Source organism: Oryctolagus cuniculus, chromosome 4 (genome assembly GCF_051225735.1).
Source record: "Oryctolagus cuniculus isolate XC-2025 breed Fujian yellow rabbit chromosome 4, ASM5122573v1, whole genome shotgun sequence".
In the NCBI taxonomy this organism is placed as follows: domain Eukaryota; kingdom Metazoa; phylum Chordata; class Mammalia; order Lagomorpha; family Leporidae; genus Oryctolagus; species Oryctolagus cuniculus.
Genome location: NC_142870.1, coordinates 96,667,022 through 96,686,602, shown reverse-complemented (window position 1 = coordinate 96,686,602; position 19,581 = coordinate 96,667,022). Strand labels below are relative to the sequence as shown.

At 36.8% G+C, this 19,581-nt stretch overlaps 1 protein-coding gene across 9 annotated transcripts in view; it reads left to right on the top strand.

Moving 5' to 3' along the window:
• ATP11B (ATPase phospholipid transporting 11B (putative)) overlaps positions 1-19,581 on the top strand; it is a 112,440-nt gene that overhangs the window by 16,122 nt on the left and 76,737 nt on the right. For all 9 annotated transcript variants that reach the window (XR_011388036.2, XR_011388037.2, XM_089332122.1 and 6 more), the window contains exons 2-7: positions 6,594-6,710; positions 11,823-11,912; positions 14,480-14,560; positions 18,051-18,158; positions 18,335-18,463; positions 19,012-19,115. Coding sequence is in view for 7 of the 9 variants with exons in the window: in XM_008266558.5 (XP_008264780.2) it covers positions 6,594-6,710; positions 11,823-11,912; positions 14,480-14,560; positions 18,051-18,158; positions 18,335-18,463; positions 19,012-19,115 (629 nt within the window). In the remaining 2 variants the exon portion in view is untranslated. The remainder of the gene's footprint in view (positions 1-6,593; positions 6,711-11,822; positions 11,913-14,479; positions 14,561-18,050; positions 18,159-18,334; positions 18,464-19,011; positions 19,116-19,581) is intronic.

Here is a 19,581-nt window from a genome sequence, read left to right as displayed (position 1 = left end):
GGTAGATGGTAAGGAACCTTAAATACCAAAATGAAAGTTACATAATATGAAATAAAAAGTTAAAGTACTGTGTAGTGTGTATCATGGGTGTGTTACATTACTCCCATCCTTTACTTTGGTCCTGGTAACAGTGTCAGGTTATTTTACTCTTATATTATTTCATGTAATTATATTTTATTGAAAGTTTATGCCATTAATGCTAATCCAGATTAACTTTGTAGATTTTGGTAAGCTGCATTAAGTTGTTCTTCCTCAGAACTGGGATTTTTGCTAGGCTGTCCTCATGTGCTTGTGTACATTGAAACTCTAGCTAATATAAACCACTGTCTGTCTGTAAAGTGTATGATATAAATACAGCTTCTCTTCATTTATTTTAATGACTTAATGCTATTGCAGCTTTTACTTTGAAGCTTCTTTTTTATTGTTGTTTAGGGTTTTTCTTTGTTTTGAAGCTTTTTCTTTCTATCATGGAGCAAGGAGATCACGTATAAGAATGGTAGAAGGCACAAATTTACTTCAATCACTATGAACTCTAAAGATGATGTTTTCTTAGTTATATTACAAGATGGCTAATCACATTATTCTCTTGGCTCTTATTTGTAATTACTGTATTTTCTGTAAGCTCTTTGAGCTTTAAAAAACTGTTCTCATTTTATTTGAAAAGCAGGGAAATAGAGACAGAGAGAGACAGAGACATCTTCCATTTTTTCACTCATTCTCCAGATGGCTGCAACAGCGAGCCTGGGCCAGGCTGAAATCAAGAGCGTATACTCAATCCTGGTCTCCCATATTAGTGACAAGAACCCAGGTACTTAAACCATGACTTGCTGCCTCCCAGGGTACACTTTAGCAGGAAGCTGAAATTGAAAGTAGAGCCAGGCCTGAAACCCAGGCGCTCTGATAAGGGATGTGGACATCCAACAGCATCTTAACGGCTTTGCCAGACACCATCCCAAGATCTTAAGGATTTTAAGATAGAGCAGAGTCTGACATATTTTATTAGAAAATGTAAGATGTTTTAATTAATTTTCAAATACTGCTTTATGCCAGAGACCAGCTTCTAAAAGTCACATGGCTATTAGCTGGTTTGGTTTCCCTGTGTCTCTTCAATTTATGGTTACAAAAGGCATCTCTTTAAAAAAAAGATTTTATTTATTTATTTGAGAGGTAGAGCTACAGACAGAGAGAGGGAGAGACAGAGACAAAAAGATCTTCCATCCGCTGGTTCACTCCCTGAATGGCCACAACGGCTGGAGCTGAGCTCATCTGAGGCCAGGAGCTTCTTCTGGGTATCCCACGTGGGTACAGGGGCCCAAGCACCTGGACCATCTTCCACTGCTTTCCCAGGCCATAGGCAGAGAGCTGGATCATAAGAGGAGCAGCCAGGACTGCAACCAGTACCTCTATGCCACAGCACCAGCTCCAGGAGTCTCTTTCAAATCAGCACTTTATATTAGTTCTTTCCCTATCTGCCACCATGAAATTTTCCCCCTTACATGCTTTCCAGCCTTATTTTTTTTCAGAGCCTGTGGCTTTAACATATGCTCACAAAACCAGTCAGAAGAGGAAAGAAGTGTTTGAATTTCATGCTTCTTAAAGTATGATAGTTTTTAAATAGTTTAAACTTGGGCCTACAATACTCATATTCTCTACTTTTTATCAGATTTCAACATAAAATCAGAGTGGCTAGAGTGGCATTAGTCTATCACAGTTATTTTGCCCAGAACAAGATGAAATTAGAAGAGGAAGGAGCAGGCAAGAAACTTTAAGGGGATGAGACTGTGAGCATTGAGTGTTGAGAGTTCTGTTGTCTAGTATGACAACAGAAAATGTAATACGTGCCAACGGTTTCTGAACCCTGACACATAACCACCCTAATGATTAGGGATTTTGGATTGTATTTCTTCATCAGTGTCAGCATTGCTGATAATGCTTGCTAGAAATAGTGTGAAACTATACTTTAACTTTAAACTAACAGTGTAGTTATATGATTTATTTTGATAATAGATGTTTGTTTTGACTCTTGCTAAAGAGGGTACAGATACTATTGAAAAATAAAAATCCTCTTTTGCTAGGTTTCAAGCTTATTTACATAATGGAAATCTGATGAAACCTATGTATACTCTTGTCAAAAAACGCACATATATGGAATTTTGCATATAATTTCAGGGATTCACATAACTGAAGCCAATTTATGGGCTCTGCTCTAACTCAATTTTTGCATTTTGGGGGCAGTTTTGTTTTTTTATTTAGTTCATGGCTTGCCTAATTTGTTGTAGAGTTACTTGATACTAGTGACCTGAAGTTGCAGGTTTACTTTTCATAAAGGATATTTAACCATAATTTTGCTATAGTCATGTATGTTAAGTTTAACTGTTTTATGTGTGAAAAATACACGTATACACCCACACATTATGATTGGATGAGATTCTGTAAATTAATCATAACTGAAAAAGCTCAAAATGTGCAAGTAGATATTATGTCACCTTTGGGAATAAGGGAAAGGTTATTCTCCTTTTAGAACTGTCACTTTACTATTTTGGGGAATGGAGTAAAAACTATTAGTTGACCAAAGCACTTCATTTTGTTTGGATTTGAGGTAACATAAAAATTGTGCATATTTATGGAATATCTGTAGTTACTCTGCTGTGCCATAGAATCCAAGAACATCTTATTCCTATCTACTGTAACCTATTATCTTTCAGTCAGTCAGCCTTTACCCGTCCTGGGTGCCCTATTCTCCTCCCTAGCCACTGGATTACCTATTTTTTTATAGCCCACATGTGAGTGAGATCATATGATATTTGTCTTCCTGAGCTTGGCTTATTTCCTCAACATAGTGACCTCTGGTTCTATCCATGGGGTTGTGAATGGCAAGATTTCATCATTTATTATGGCTGAGTTATACTCCATTGTGAATATGTATCACTTTTTTTTAATCCATTCATCATTGGATGGCCACTTAGGTGATTTCCATTTCTTGGCTGTTGTGAATAATGCTGCAATGGGGATACACAGCAGACTCATAGAATGGCAGATGTCCTAAACAGCACTCTGGCCTCAGAGTCAGCCCTTAAGGCATTCAGATCTGGCTGAAGAGCCCATGAGAGTATTTTAGGCATGGAAAACCAAGACACTCTGGCAAAAAAAAAAAAAAAAAAAAGAAGAAGAAGAAGACCTAAATGAAAGATCTCTGTGAGTGAGATCCCAGTGGAAAGAACGGGACCATCAAAGAAGGAGGTACCTTTCTCTGAAGGGAGGAGAGAACTTCCACTTTGACTATGACCCTGTCGGAATAAGATCGAAGTCAGCAAACTCAAAAGGCTTCCATAGCCTTGGCAACTCGTGACTAGAGCCTAGGGAGATTTCTGACGCCATAAACAAGAGTGTCAAATTGTTAAGTCAACAACAGGAGTCATTGTGTACTTACTCCTCATGTGGGATCTCTGTCCTTAATGTGTTGTCCAATGTGAAGTAATGCTATAACTAGTATTGAAACAGTATTTTACACTTTGTGTTTCTGTGTGGGTGCAAACTGATGAAATCTTTACTTAATATGTACTAAATCGATCTTCTGTATATAAAGATAATTGAGAATGAATCTTGATGTGAATGGAATGGGAGAGGGAGCAGGAGATGGGAGGGGTGCGAGTGGGAGGGAAGTTATGGGGGAGAAAGCCATTGTAATCCATTAACTGTACTTTGGAAATTTATATTTACTAAATAGAAATTTAAAAAAAATAAATAAAAATAAAAACAAAAAAAATTTTTAAAAATGCTGCAATGAACATGGGAGGTCATATGTCTCATTAGCAGATGGATTTTCTTTACCTTGGATACAAAACCGAGTAGTAGGATTGCTGGATCATGTAGTGGATTCATTTTTAGCTTTTTGAGGAACATTAAAAAAAAGCCACAGTGTTTTCCAATGATACTAATTTACATTCCCACCAACAGTGCAAGGGTTTCTTTTTCTCTGCATCCTTGACAACACTTAAGATCTTTAGTGTCTGATAATAGCCAGTCTTTTTGGTGTGAGCTGATAGCTCATTGTGGTTTCGATTTACATTTTCTGATGACTAGCAGTGCTGAGGATTTTTTTCATGTACCTGTTGGCATTTGTATGTTTTCCTTTGAGGAATGTTATTCAGATCTATTCATTTTTAAATTGGATTATTTGAGGGTTTTGGTTATTTGGGAAGGGCTTTTACTTGTTTGTTTACTACTGAGTTGTTTGAGTTCCATATATGTTTTGAAAATTAATCCCTTCTGAGAATGAAAGCTTGCAAATACCTTCTTCTGTTGTGTGAGTTGGCTCTTCAGTCTACTGTTTCCTTTGTCATGCAAAAACTCTCTTCCTTTGATGAAATCCTATTCACTTGTTTTAAATTTTGTTTCCTGTGCTTTTGGGATCTGGTATAGAAAACCCTCACCTACTCCAGTGTCCTGAAGTGTTTCCCCTATGTTTTCTTCTAAAAGTTTCAAAATTTTGGGTCTCACATTTAGGTCTTTAATACATTTTGAATTGATAATGGTGAGAGATAAAGATCTGCATGTGGATAGCAGTTTTCCCAGCACCATTTATTGAAAAGACTGTCTTTTTCACAGTGCATGTTCTTAGCATCTCTGTAAAGGATCACTCGATGGTAGATGCGTGGATTTACTTCTAGGGTTGCAATTCTGTTCCACTGGCCTATGTTTTGATTGGATCTATTTTTCTGCCAATACCGTGCTGTTTTAATTACTGTTGCTTTGTCATATATTTTATATTAGATAGTGTAGTTCTTCCTGACTTGCTCTTATTTTGTTTTTAAGATTTATTCATTTAAAGTGAGTTGTAGGGTGGGGTTGGGGAAGAAAAAGAGAGGTTTTTCCATTCACTAATGACTGCAGTATTTCAATATCTATTTTTGAGCCAGGCCAAAGCCAGGAGCCAGAAACTCTATCTGGATTTCCTACATGGGAGTCAGGAGCCAAAGCACTTGGGTAATCTTCTGTTGCTTTCCCAGGTGCAGTAGCAGAGAGCAGGATCAGAAGCAGAGCATTAGGGACTTGAACCAGCTCTCCTATATGGGATTCCTGCTTTGCAAGCATCGTCTTAATCTGCCGAACCACATGCCAACTCCTCTTGCTTGTTCTTTTTGCTCAAAATCACTTTGGCTATTCGGGGTCTGTTGTGGTTCCATGCAAATTTTAGTAGTGTTTTTTCTAGCTCTGTGAAAAATGTCATTAGGGTTTTTATGGGGATTGCATTGAATCTGTAAGTCAGTTGATAATATGCACATTTTACAGCATTGTTCTTCCAGTCCATGAACATGGGCTGTCTTTTGTGTATTCTCTTCAATTTCTTTCATCAGTGCTATAGTTTTCATTATAGATACAGTTTACCTCTTTGGTTAAGTTTATTCCCAGGATTTGATTTTGATTTTGATTTTGAAAATGGGATTACTTTCTTGATTTATTTTTCAGATGATTCACTGTTGGTGTATAACAATACTACTAATTTTTGTACGCCGACTTTGTATCCTGCAAGTTAATGGAACATGTATCTTAGTTCTGACAGATTTTTGGTGGGGTCTTTGGGGTTTTCTGTATGTAACAGCGTGTCATCTGCAAACAGTGGCAGTTTGGCTTTCTTCTTTTCAATCTGGATGCTCTTTATTTCCTTCTCTTGCCTAATTGCTTTAGCTTTTATGTTATATAAAAGTCAAGTGGACATCCTCTTTTTCCAGATCTTAGAAAGCCTTCAGCTTTCTCCCATTCAGTTTAATGTTAACTGTTGGCTTGTTGTATATGGGCCTTTATTATGTTGAGCTATGTTCCTTCCATATCTAATTTGGTCAGAGTTTTCATCATGAAGAGATGTTGAATTTTATCAGTTGCCTTTTCTGCATCTATTTAGGTGACCATATGGTTTCTGTCTTTCATTCTGTTTATGTGGTGTATCACATTTATTGATTTGCAGATGTTAAACTGTCCTTACATACCTGGGATGAATACCACTTGATCACAGTGAGTGACCTTTTCAGTGTGCTGTTGGATTCAGTTTGCTAGTATTTTGTTGAAGGTTTTTGCAGTATATCACCAAGGATATTGGCTGTAGCTTGTCTTTTTTTTTTTTTGTGGCGTCCTTTCTGGTTTTGGTATCAAGGTAATGCTGCTTCATAGAATGAATTGGAACAATTCCCTCCTCTTCCATTTTTTGAAATAAAATAAGAAAGAATAGTGTTAATTCTTCTTTAACTGTTAGAATTCAGCAGTAAAGCTGTCTGGTCTGTTCTTTTCTTTGATGGGAGGTTTTTTAATTATTGACTCTAATGCTATTCATTATTGGTTAGATTAGGAGGTGTGGTAATGCTGGCAGCTCTTTTCTTCTTGCTTTCTTCCAGGTAACCTTTTTTAAGGCATTGTACTCTTTCACCTGGCTTCCATAGCTCTTATAAAGAGGACTTGCTGTGTTTATAGTTATTCACATTGGTATCTATAACCAGTTTAAGACCAGTAATATTGTATGTGCTCAAGTAAATAAAACAGCAGTGAAGTATCATAATAACTAACCTTGAGATTAATATTTTTCTGTTGCTTGGTCTTAGGGTTTTGACCCACCACATCAAAGTGACACAAGAACTATTTACATAGCCAACAGATTTCCTCAGAATGGCCTTTATACACCTCAGAAATTTATAGATAATCGGATCATTTCATCTAAGGTAAGGTTTAATCCTTTCATTATTAAAACTTTTTGAAAAGTGTTTTAGCCTATGTTTAAGTATGTATTTTTTTTAAAGATTTATTTATTTATTTGAAAGTCAGTTACACAGAGGAGAGGCAGAGAGAGAGAGAGAGAGGTCTTCCATCCACTTGTTCACTCCCCAGATGGCTGCAACGACTGGAGCTGCATCAATCCGAAGCCAGGAGCCAGGAGCTTCTGCTGGGTCTCCCATGTGGGTGCAGGGGCCGAAGCACTTGGGCCATCTTCTACTACTTTCCCAGGCCATAGCAGAGAGCTGAATCGGAAGTGAAGCAGCCAAGTCTCTAACTGGCGCCCATATGGGATGCTGGTGCTTCAGGCCAGGGTGTTAACCCACTGTGCCACAGCGCTGGCCCCTAAAGTATGTATTTATATCAATTACAAGTTCAGGAAAATGGTGGTTGATAGATTTATCTTAATCAAAATGATAAAATAAAGTAAGTTGTTAGTTGCTGGTATTAGGTCAACAGTCAAAAAAATTTATCTTCACTGAAATTAAACTAAGGAACCAATATTTATACTGTGTGTCAGATACTGTATTGAGTAGTTCTAATATTATAACATTTTGTGATTGCAGCAAACCTTTTAGGTAGCTGCCATAAAACCTGTTTTACAAAATATTGTTATACTGATTTTATTGTGTTTCTCCAGTTGAAGTGCTGGGAAATGGAATAATTTTCCCAAGGTTGCACACTAGTTAGTGGCTAGACTGGAGTTTGAACTCAGTTCCTTGTAACTTTAAAGCATGTTTCCTCCAATTTTATCACTCTTCTGTAAACATTTTATGATGCTGAACTACTGCTTCACTCTTACATATTCTTCCTTGTTTCGTTTTTCTCCATGGCATTTCTAAGACATTTTAGTTTCATTTTGAAGGTGAAGACTATAGAGTGCTGCTACCCCGTAGACTTTCTACTCTTGTTGGAAATGTCTCCACACAGTGCAGAAGGTTAACCACAAGCCACATGGAACCATTGAGGCCTTGAAATGTGGCTGGTACAACCGAGGAAGCAAAGTTGTAATCGGATTTAAATTCATTTAAGCGTCAGTAGCCACATATGACTAGTGGCTCTCCTATTGGATAGTGCAGTCATAAGGATGTGAGTCAAAGATACTTAAGGTAGCATTCTCCTCAAACCATAACTATTGCTTGATAGGACACCGCAGGAAACATCTTTGTGTTACTGCTCCTTCCCAAAATGACTAATGTTTTTTCTCCCCTCTAATCTTGGTGTCATTTTACACAGTGATGCCCCCTTTTTTCTGTCTTCATGTTCACATATGTAACATTACCTTGGGGACATCTCTCATTTTGAACAATGTTCTGAAACAAAGGAAATGAAGAGTAAATATCGGAAGGATGGAGGAACTTCAGTGAGACAGTTCTGAGTAATTTATGAAAGAACTAGTGAGAGCTTTAAGATTGGTTTGTAACTTGAGGCATAATTTATGTACAGTAAAATTCACTGGGTTTGAGTGTGTCACTTGATGAGTTTTGACAGTGGTGTACTATCATGTGACCCCTACCACAGTCAGGATAGAGAGAGAGCATATCCCTCACTCGCGAAATTCTCTACTGCTCCTTTGTAACCACTCTCACTTGTTGTCACCGTCAAAGCCAGTCAACTACTGATCTGCTTTGTGTGACTACAGTTTGGTCTTTTCTAGACTTTCCTATATACAAGCAAGTCTTTGTATCTGACTCCTTTTCACGTAACATGATGCTTTGAGATTCACCTTTGTTGTTGCAGATATCAGTGTCAGTAGTGCATTCTTTTCTCATGTATAGTTCAGCTGTCAGCTTGGGTTTGGATAGCTTAGGTTCTGAATTTGGATAATTTTCTTTGTGTGGTTCTCTCCCTACCTACATTTTCCCTTTTTTATTTCCAGCTATTTTTCTAGTCCTGAACTTTAAGCTAAGCCACATTTTTTTGATAAGGTTGTAGTTTTCTCCCTTCTAAGCTAAGAAACCAACAATTCACAATTTATACTTTTCCATTTGCAGTTTTTTTGAAGTTAAACTCTTCTGGTTTCTATCTATATTTTGGATACTTTCCAGACTTTTAAATAGCTTTTTTAAATCTAGTTTTTACAATCCTCATCTACTGGGTGGTCAATGGACCATTTAACTCCCACACTAGTGCTGGAAGCTGTGTGTCCTTCTGGAAAACTTTTGGAATTAAATGAATTACCTGGGTGTGGCTGTTTTTCTAGCAGAAGTCTTAGGTTTAAAATGTTTTGGCTACAGTTTCAAAAATTATATATTTACGTAAACATTGCCTTTTAAAATTTTTAACATAAATACTGTCTCTCATCTCTTTATTCTTCATTGTGCTGCTATTGCTTAAACTCCTTCCACACCAGATTACTTGCCATTCCGCCAACTCATGATGAATTCACCTGTCTGTATGCCTTTGCTATGATTTCATGTTGTTAAACATCACGTTTAATTGTAGATTTTATGTGTTTGTTGAGATTATAGATTTCATGTATAATTTCACATGTAGAGATGTGAAATTCATGTCTTTGGCTGTGTTTCAAGAATGTATCTATCTATATGGGTGCTGTCACTTTTATCCTGAACATTAATGAGTTCTGCCTCTCAATATTCCCTTTTTATACTGGTGCTGCCACTACTGAGTGAAAGTGTTTTATACATCCTAGGTTAGAATTGAAGATATAATTCCAACAAAGAGAGAATGTTAGATATTATAATATTTGTATACACAAAGTGAACTTGTGACATATGAGAATTTAGAAATAGCAGCCATCTTGAATTACAGCAGAGAAAATTAGGTTAAACTGTGTCTTTAAAAATCTTGACTTGGTTAGTAATCATTAAGGCTTCATCGCCTGACATCATATTTATCTGAAAAAAAAAAACACATTCAGCCATGCTTATTTATTCATTCATTAATCCCACAAAACTTTTGATCTCCAAGTATGTACCAAGTAGATATTTAAGTGAGTGCATAAAACAATGTCTCTGGCCTCAGGGATCTTTCATTCTACTGAGAGAATGTCCTTAGGGTGAAGTAAAAGTTCTATAAACTCCTTCCTTGTTTTATATATGAAGTTATGTTTTGAATTGTGATACCAGTAAAAATTGTAGTGTATAACACTATCCCTGTAATATAGTTTTATAGACTTACGAGCTGATTAATGATAGTAATAACAAACACTTGTATAGTAATTAGTGTGAGCTGGGTTCTATCCTCAGTGCTTCATAAATGTGTTAGTTCATTTAATTTTTTAAGACCTTTGTAAGATACAACTTGATTATCCTCATTTTATAAAGAAATGAAGTAGGATGCAGAAAGATTAAGTCCAAGGTCATTTGGTGAGTGCTATAATTAGGATATGTGCCACAGCAGTTTAATCCCCAAGCATCTATGCTCTTGACCACCGTACTCTATTGTCTTACCTTTTAAAATTGACATTGTGACAAATTTTCATATCCTTTTTGAAATTTTCTTAGTAATTATCCCAGTGATCATCTATCTAAAACATTTTTTAGCATTCTAGATTAATTTTCCATATCCCATAATAAACAAAGAATAATTTTGTAATCACATTTCCTGGTTGTTTTTTTTTTTTTTTTAGAGATTTATTTATATATTTGAGAGGCAGAGTTACAGACAGAAAGAGGGAGAGACATAGAGAGAGGTCTTCCATCTGCTGGTTCACTTCCCAAATGGCTGCAATGGCCAAAGCTGGGCAGAACTGGGCCGATCCAAATCCAGGAGCCAGGAGCTTCTTCCAGGTCTCCCACATGGGTGCAGGGGCTCAAGCACTTAGGCTATCTTCCACTGCATTCCTAGGCCATTAGCAGAGAGCTGGACTGGAAGAGGAGCAGCCGGGACTAGAACCAGCACCCATATGGGATGCTGGGGCCACAGGCGGAGGATTAACCTATTGCACCACAGAACCAGCCCCAACATTTCCTGTTTCTGACACTGAACTAGATAAACATAAAATAAATGAAATTATTAAAATATTTTAGATTTACTTTCTTTTTTAAGATTTATTTTATTTATTTGAAGGAGTGACAGAGAGAGATAGAGACAGAGAGAGATCTTCAGTCCACTTGTTCACTCCTCAGATGGCCACAATGGCTGGAGCTGCACCGATCCAAAACCAGGAGTCAGGAGCTTCTTCGGAGTCTCCCAAGTGGGTGCAGGGGCCCAAGGACTTGGACCATCTTCCACTGCTTTCCCAGGCCATAGCAGAGAGCTGGATCGGAAGAGGAGCAGCCAGGACTAGAACCGGCGCCCTTATGGGATGCTGGCACTTCGGCCAAGGCTATAACCCACTACACTACAGTGCCAGCCCCATAGATTTACTTTCTATACTTCTGAAAGAAAATCAAGAATTTTATAGCAAGATTGATAGGTTCCACTTTATCTAATTTTTAAAAATTATACTAAAATTATCAATAAATGATAAATAAAATGGAAAATGGAATAAAAGTTCTGAATTTTAGAAACCAGATAAATTGCTTCCGTAACATCAAGAGTAACATGAGGGGCCTGTGTTGTGGCATAGCCAGTAAGGCTGCCACCTGAGACACCAGCATTCTGTTTGAGTCCTGGATGCTCCACTTCCCAACCAGCTGCTTGCTACTTTCTTGGGAAACTCAGGGGAAGATGGCAGAAGTGTTTGGACCCCAGCCACCCATGTGGGAGAACTGGAAGAAGCTCTCAGCTCTTGGCTCCTGGCTTCAGACCTGCCTATCCCTGGCCATTGTGGCCATCTGGGGAATGAAAAAGCAGTTAGAGATTTCTTTCTCTGTCTCTCACTCTCTCTCTGTGACTCAGACTTTCAAATAAATAAATCTTTAAAAAAAAAAAAATAGGTGGAGTGCCCTGGACTCAAACCAGTACTCTGATACGTGATACTGGCATTGCAGGTGGCGGCTTAACGTATTGCTCTACAATACTGGCTCCAAAGCAAAAAAAAGTTACATGAATTTGTCTAAAATCTTGGTAAAATCTTATTTTACCTTTCTTATTATATATAATAATATGTATGTTTTAAAATATTAATTTATTGATCTCTCTTTCTTTTTTAGTATACTGTGTGGAATTTTGTTCCAAAAAATTTATTTGAACAATTCAGAAGAGTGGCAAACTTTTATTTTCTTATTATATTTTTGGTTCAGGTAAGCTTTGTTGCTCAATTAAGTTTGTAAACAAGGTTTCTAAAAATATATCTCAGAATAAGGAAAAATTATTTTGTGTTCTTAATTGTTTGACAGTGGGTCCAGTTTTTTCCGCTAAGCATCCTCATTGTATTCAGTCACTGCAATGATTTAAGTCACTTCTAAATTTCTAAGAAATCACCTCTGCATATTAAGATTAATTATAGCTCATTTCATCACTGTTATGCTTTAATGCTAATAAGCATAAGCCACAAATATGACCCATCATCTTTCAGATGCTTTGTCTCATAATATAAATATTTTGGCTTCTTTCATTCATGTTTTCTGCACATATCTACCTATGGAATCACCATGGTACAAAGTAAGTTTTTCTATAGGTTTTAATTTGTTTATATCAACTTTTAAGCATCCCTATGAGGTTAGAACCTTTATTTAGGAGATCATTTTCTAAGCTTAAACCTCTGTTCATTACAGTCTATTTGACAGTTTCCTAATTTTCAGATTGTTTTGTGTATACTATATATGTGTATCAACAGAACAGCCTGTGAAACTTGAGTATAAATGAAGTTTTTTTTTTTTTTTTAAATACTTATTTATTTGAAAGGCAATGTTATGGGGGCCGGGGGAGACAGAGAGAGAGAGAGGTCTTCTGTCCTGTGGTTCATTCTCCTAATGGTGGTGACGGCTGGAGCTGAGATGATTTGAAGCCAGGAGCTTCTTCCAGGTCTCCCACGTGGGTACAAGGACTCAAGCAATTGGACCTTCTTCTGCTTTCCCAGACACATTAGCTGAAACTTGGATGGGAAGAAGAGCATCCAGGACTCAAACACGCACCCATATGGATGCTTAGACCGTAGGCAGTGGCTTTACCTGCAGCGGTGATAGCGCACGTAATTGGATCACTACCACTTGTGAGAGACTTGGATTTAGTTCCTGCATCCTGGCTTCTGCCTGGCCCAGTTCTGGCAGTTACAGGCATTTGGGGAGTGAACCAGCAGATGGAAGCTCTTTCTTGTCTTTGCCCCTTTCTCAGATAAATAAATATTTCTAAACTATTGATTTTCATTTTCCTTTAAAAAGGTATACTTTTGTGAAATCAGTAGGAAAGACCAGAATTTTTTTTTAAAGATGGATTTATTTATTTGACAGGCAGAGTTATAGACAGAAAGAGGGAAAGGCAGAAATAAAGGTCTTCCATCCTTTCGTTCACTCCCCATATGGCTGCCATGGTCAGAGCTGGGCCAGTCCAAAGCCAGGAGCCAGGAGCTTTGTCTGGGTCTCCCACGCGGGTGCAGGAGCCGAAGGACTTGGCCATCTTCTGCTGCTTTCCCAGGCCATAACGGAGAGCTGGATCAGAAGTGGAGCAGCTGGGACTCGAACTGGCACCTATATGGGATGCCGGTGCTGCAGGCAACACCTTCACCTGCTTCATCACAGTGCTAGCCCCAAGACCAGAAATTTAAAGTGTCTATGAAATACAACAAATGGATCAGCCTACTCAGAGTAAAGAAACATTAATAATTCATTACATCTAGGTTCTACCCCTAGGTATTTGCTGCAAATGTATTATTTAATTTTTATTTTTAACTGGTACATTGAAATTATGCAAATTTGTGGGATATCATGTAATGTTTCAATATATTTATTTATTTTATAGTGTTCCAATCAGGGTAAGCATATATATATCTCCTGAAATATGTATCATTTATTACAAATTTATTTTACTTCTTCCATGATTTACTGAAACCTCAATTTTGTGATTTAGAAAATAATTGCAGCATCGTTTTCCTAGCTCTATCTCCCTCTGGCTCTGCTACAATGTAAAAAAAAATCACTTAGAGAAAAAGCCTCTTTCATAGTCCCATTCCTAGGTCTCTTTTTTATTATGGAGTTTATTTTGAATCCCAGCATAAAATTGGCTGACAGGGGGCCGGTGCTGTGGTTTAGCGGGTAAAGCCACTATCTGAAGCGCCGGCATCCCATATGGGCGCCTGTTTGAGTCCTGACTGCTCCACTTCTGATCTCGCTCTCTGCTATGGCCTGGGAAAGCAGTGGAAGATGGCCCAAGTCTTTAGGCCCCCACACCCGTGTGGGAGACCTGGAAGAAACTCCTGACTCCTGGCTTCGGATCAGCCCAGCTCCAGGGGTTGTGGCCATTTTGAGAGTAAACCAGTGGATGGAAGGACGCCCTACTGCTGCCTCTTTGTAATTCTGCCTTTCAAATAAATAAATAAATCTTTTAAAAAATAGTTGCTGACAGGCTTTTCAGCATTTATCAGGCTGTGCAGAGAAATGTGCATATACAAGTGGCTGTAGCACCACTTGTAGATGAATATTGAGGAAGAATTAACCTGTGTGTTAAGAAAAAAGTGACTGAGTCCCCTCTGGCAATACAATGAGTGTGCAATAGATATAAGTATTTTACCAATCCCATGTAATAGCCAACAAAGTGAAGTTAAGAAATTGTGAGCTAAACTATACTGACCATACAACAGTGTGAGAGTTTAGATGTTGATCATGTGATGTGAACAATATAAAAAATAATAATCTGCATTTTTTTTTACTAGCTTATGATTGATACACCTACCAGTCCAATTACCAGTGGACTTCCATTATTCTTTGTGATAACAGTAACTGCTATAAAACAGGTATGGGAATATTTTCTGTTGTTGTTTTCCCGCAAAGTCACTCTGAAGTTGTTAAAAACTGTATTTCCATTCCAAAGTCACTTTTATCACTGTGAAAAGTATTTCTATAAGAAAGCAGCAAATTTGTTTTATGTATGGTAAAATTAAACTTAACTGCTATGTTGTGTTTCAGTACCTGGTCACTCATGAAATGACTACAGTTGTTAAAATATATTGTTTCTTTGTTAATGCCTAAAGCATTCAAAAACAGGAGTTATGTAAGGGGACTTCAAAATGTGTGAAAAATGGAATTAAAAGATGAGTTTATTTTGGTGCAAAAAAGGTCTTAAATACATGCATAATTTTTTCATAGTACATTTTTTCATGAGTTTTTTAAGACACCCTCATATATACAATGAGTTAGAGTTAATTTATATTTAATTATATGTTTGGTTTAAGGACATCCTTAAATTATGATCTGATGGAGAAGTTTATCTAAAAGTTGTTGGGCTACAGAAACAAGAACCTGGATTCTAAGTCTAATTTGTGGTTTTTAATGATGCAATGAATGGTGAATTGATTCAGGGAAAAAGTTCTGTAGAGCTTTCCTTTGTTTTACATGATTTTCTGTTGAAGTTGATTATTAAAGTGGTACTCTGGGGGAAATAAAATTGACAAAGTCTGATTGTAGAAAAACAAGATTATCGGATAAACATACTGAATAAGAATTAAATTCATAGAAATGTGTTGTCACTTTGGTTACCACTTGTCATATCTTGACAGGGTCTGAGTTAATATAGAATGAGCTCTTCCACCTGAGAGAGTGGTGACTGAAATTTCTTAAGTAATAGTGGTTAATTTCCATTTTAAAAATATAGGGATAAGGTATAAATTAATATCAGCATAAAATTGACAAAATTTTTACATTTCTGAGATGAAGTATGTTCTTTATCACTTATATAAGAAGACTAAAAGGAGCTTGTAGATTAGCAATTATGTCATACATCTGGTGTGTCAGAATATTATGCCACAGCTCTCACTAAATTTGCCTTTCCTTTTTTCACTGTTCTGTTGGAGACAGGACTTCGTGTGTAAGTTAGTAAGCATCCAAGTCTCCTCATACTGTCACATGTTTACTTGATTTTGCAGATGTCATTGCCTCAAGGTAATAGATATGTGTCTCTTGTATGGAAATACTTTTTAGGTGACTTCATCTAATCCAGTGGCTTAAAGTGTCATCTGTCTGTTGATGGTTCTCAAATGTTTGTCTGTCCTGAAACTTATCTGAACTCCAAACTCTGTTTGCACAACATTGCCACTTGGATATCTTAGAATAATTTCAAACAGAACTCTTGGTTTTGTTTCCTCTAAAACTATACTACCCTCTTAACCTTCAGTTTATTAAATGGCACTGCCATCCACCACCACCAGCTCTGGCTGCATTATCCTTTGACTTTTTTATTCCTGTCTTCAAGATCAACCTCATAATCCAAGCCATCATTTTCCCTTCCCTGGACATTTTCATTCCTCTCCCAGTAGTTCTAGCACTTTCCCTCCTACGGTTTTCACACAGCAGCCAGATCTCTTAAAGTCAGATCATAACTACCCTCCCACCTTAAAGCTGTGCAGTAGCTTCCCATCACACTTAGACCAAAACAAAAGTCTTTATAGTGATCTAGAAGGACTTGCACACTCTAGTCCCTGTTCCTTCTTTTACTGCACTCCCTACCGTTCTTCCTTTTATTTGCTGTGCTGCAGCCACAGTCTTCTTATACTCAGAAGTGAGTGTGCTCCTATCTCAAGGCTTGCTTTCTGGGAAGTTCTTGCTTCCTGGGAAGTTCTTCCACCAAATAATTGTACAGGTCAATCACTCATTTAACTTGGAAACTTAAAACTTTGGCCTTTTCTGACTACTATGCCACATTCTGATTTCCTTCCCTGAGCCTTTGTTCTTGAAATCATGTGTCACTACCTGTTGTTCTGTATAATAAATACTGCTTATTAGTTTAACTGTCATTTTCATTCGAATTCCAACCTTCCTTTCTTCTCTTATCCCCTTTTAGGCCATCTTTGCCCTTTGTGCTTTTATCAAAATAGTTATTTAGTGAGGTGGTCAGTTACTTATTTTTAACTTTTCCCAAGCATATGCACATAGTAAGTCATTTCTCCAGTTCTGTAATGGAAGATACAGTGCTCTAGTAAAATAGTCTTTACTCTCTAGAAGCTTAAAAATCTATGAAGTAGAAAGGTAAGACCAAATACAAAAATACTGATTTGCATTTCCACTTAAAAGGAAATCACCACTCCTTAACATTTAACCAAAAGATTTTTTTTTTTGGTGAAATGGTTATACGTGTTTCTCATTTTAACATTGATCCTTATAGCTTACATATTTTTTGAAGTACTAGAATTTTAATATTCTTCAGCCAAAATGCTTGGGATGAAAAGTATTTGAGATTTTGGACTTTCGCTGAGAGGAATTTTGTAATATTTACATGTACATAATAAATTATCTTCAGGGTAGGATCCCAAGTCTAAACACAAAACTGATTTATATTTCATATACACCTCATTGACATAGACTGAAAGTAATTTTATGCATTATTTTTCATGATTTTCTTCATAAAAGAAAGGTTCACATGAGATCAGATATGGAATTTTCCACTTGTGGTATGTCAGTGCTCAAAAAGTTCTGGATTTTAAGCATTTCTGATTTCAGAATTTCAAAATAGGGATATTGAACCTGTAGTTACAATTAATGCAAATGGTCTGTTGTTTAAGAAATGATGGAACTCTACCTCCATTTCAAAATCTGTTCTCTTTTTTTTTCTGTTTATTATCTGTAATAGTCCTCTGAATTTATGCCTTTTCATTTACACATAGAAATAATTTAATTTAGTGATTGAATACTGTTAGGAAAAGGTAGAAGTCAAAAATTGTCTTCCCAGCTTTCTAGCATGAGTACCTTGGTGAATAATCATGCCATTTGTGAAAATGAGAGACATTAGAAATGCAGCAGACTTTGAGAATGATATTATTAATTTAGTTTTGAGTTTGTTCAGGATATTCATAAGACATTCAAATGGAGATACTAATAATGTAGTTAAATATTCAGGTTTGGAGTCCAGAAGAGAGAGATAGATGAAGATATACATTTCAGAATTGCCAGAATATTTATATAATTTGAAGACAGGCATGAAAGAAATCTCCTAGTGGAGAGTAAATTTTGAGGAAATGTCCTAAGGTTGCACAGATGGAGCCTCCTATAAGGAAAGTGAGAAGTAACTGGAACTATCCTGTGAAACCAGGAACATGTGTATAATAAAAAGCAAGAGTGTCTCTAGTAGGAATGAATGTCCACTACTTATGAGCATATGTGTCAAAATAGCCAAATATAATTCTAGTGAATGAAATGTTTGCCAATTTTAAATTTTTTCTCATTTGATAAAAATATTTAAAAATATTTTCAAATTATGCTGAAAATATATTTTTTATTCTTTGGATATTACAGGGGTACGAAGATTGGTTGAGACATAACTCAGATAATGAAGTAAATGGAGCTCCTGTTTATGTTGTTCGAAGTGGTGGCCTTGTAAAAACTAGATCAAAAAATATTCGGGTATGCATCTGGTAAATTAGAAATCCATTATATTTTGGTAGCACATAATTCTAATCTGGATTATATTTTAGTTCAAAACCTGCTTTCCTCCTAGAGGCCGTTTACTTAGAACCAAATACAACTAAGTCCCTGCCTTTTAAAATTTGTATATTCACTTTTCCCCATATTCTTCATAGGTAGGTGATATTGTTCGAATAGCCAAAGATGAAATTTTCCCTGCAGACTTGGTGCTTCTGTCCTCAGATAGACTTGATGGTTCATGTCACGTTACAACTGCTAGTTTGGATGGAGAAACTAACCTGAAGGTTTGTTCCATGTACATTTTTCATTATTGGTCTTGGTAAACAAAATATAGTGAGATGTATATGGCTATGGTCTTATTTTTCTTTGCTTTCAATAATAAAATTTGACCTCATAAAGGAAAAATCTTTTTAATTACTGAAATTTAAAAATACATGAAGTTTTTAAAAAGCAACTAATATTGATTTATTTCAAGAGTAGTCTTACATGGTTTAGTCAGTTCAAGTTAAAAACTGAAAGCATTTTTAGGAAAAATACAGTCTCATAATATTTTTGGTGCTTTTAAAAAATAACCAACAGCTTGAAATTTTGTCAGAGTACAGTCAAGGGTGAAAATTCACGTTTTCCCAATGAAATTGCTTATGATAAACTTTGAGCACTAGTGACTATACACACAGTTATTTCATATGCAAGTGGCCTCGCTAGACAGGAAAGGCCAAATCACAGTAGCTAACTATCTCCTTCTTTATTTTACATCCTTCTTTCTCCTGTTTTGCTAACTAAGGGCTCAGTCAGATCCTGAAACTGTTCGGTTTAATCCTTTTCCCCCCAGACTCATGTGGCGGTTCCAGAAACAGCAGTGTTACAAACAGTTGCCAATTTGGACACCCTAGTGGCTGTGATAGAATGCCAGCAACCAGAAGCAGACCTGTACAGGTATGGTGTGATCATTCAGCATACTCATTTTAAGTCCTGTTTACAAATTTGGCTTTATAACCATAATCATAAAATGAATCCTTTGGCTAATTGGAGGCATTATTTGTGGGAAAGTCAGGGAAAGTGCATCTTAGGGGGGAAAAAAACTAACCACAGAATTTTCCAGAATTCTAAGCAAAAGATATTAATTCAAAAGAATGCTATCATTCACAAGGTCCTTCCCATTACCTTCTATTTCCTTATGAACTAGTATGTTCACTTTATAACAGTAGTTATAGTAGAAGTAAGCTCATTCCCCTCTGGGGCCAGCACTGTGGTATAATGAATTAAGCCACCTCCTGGAATGCTGATATCCCGTATGGACACTGGTTCAAGTCCCCTAATGCTCCACTTCCAATCTAGCTCCCTGCTAATGCCCCTGAGAAAGCAGCAGAAGATGGCACAAGTACTTGGGCCCCTGCACCCA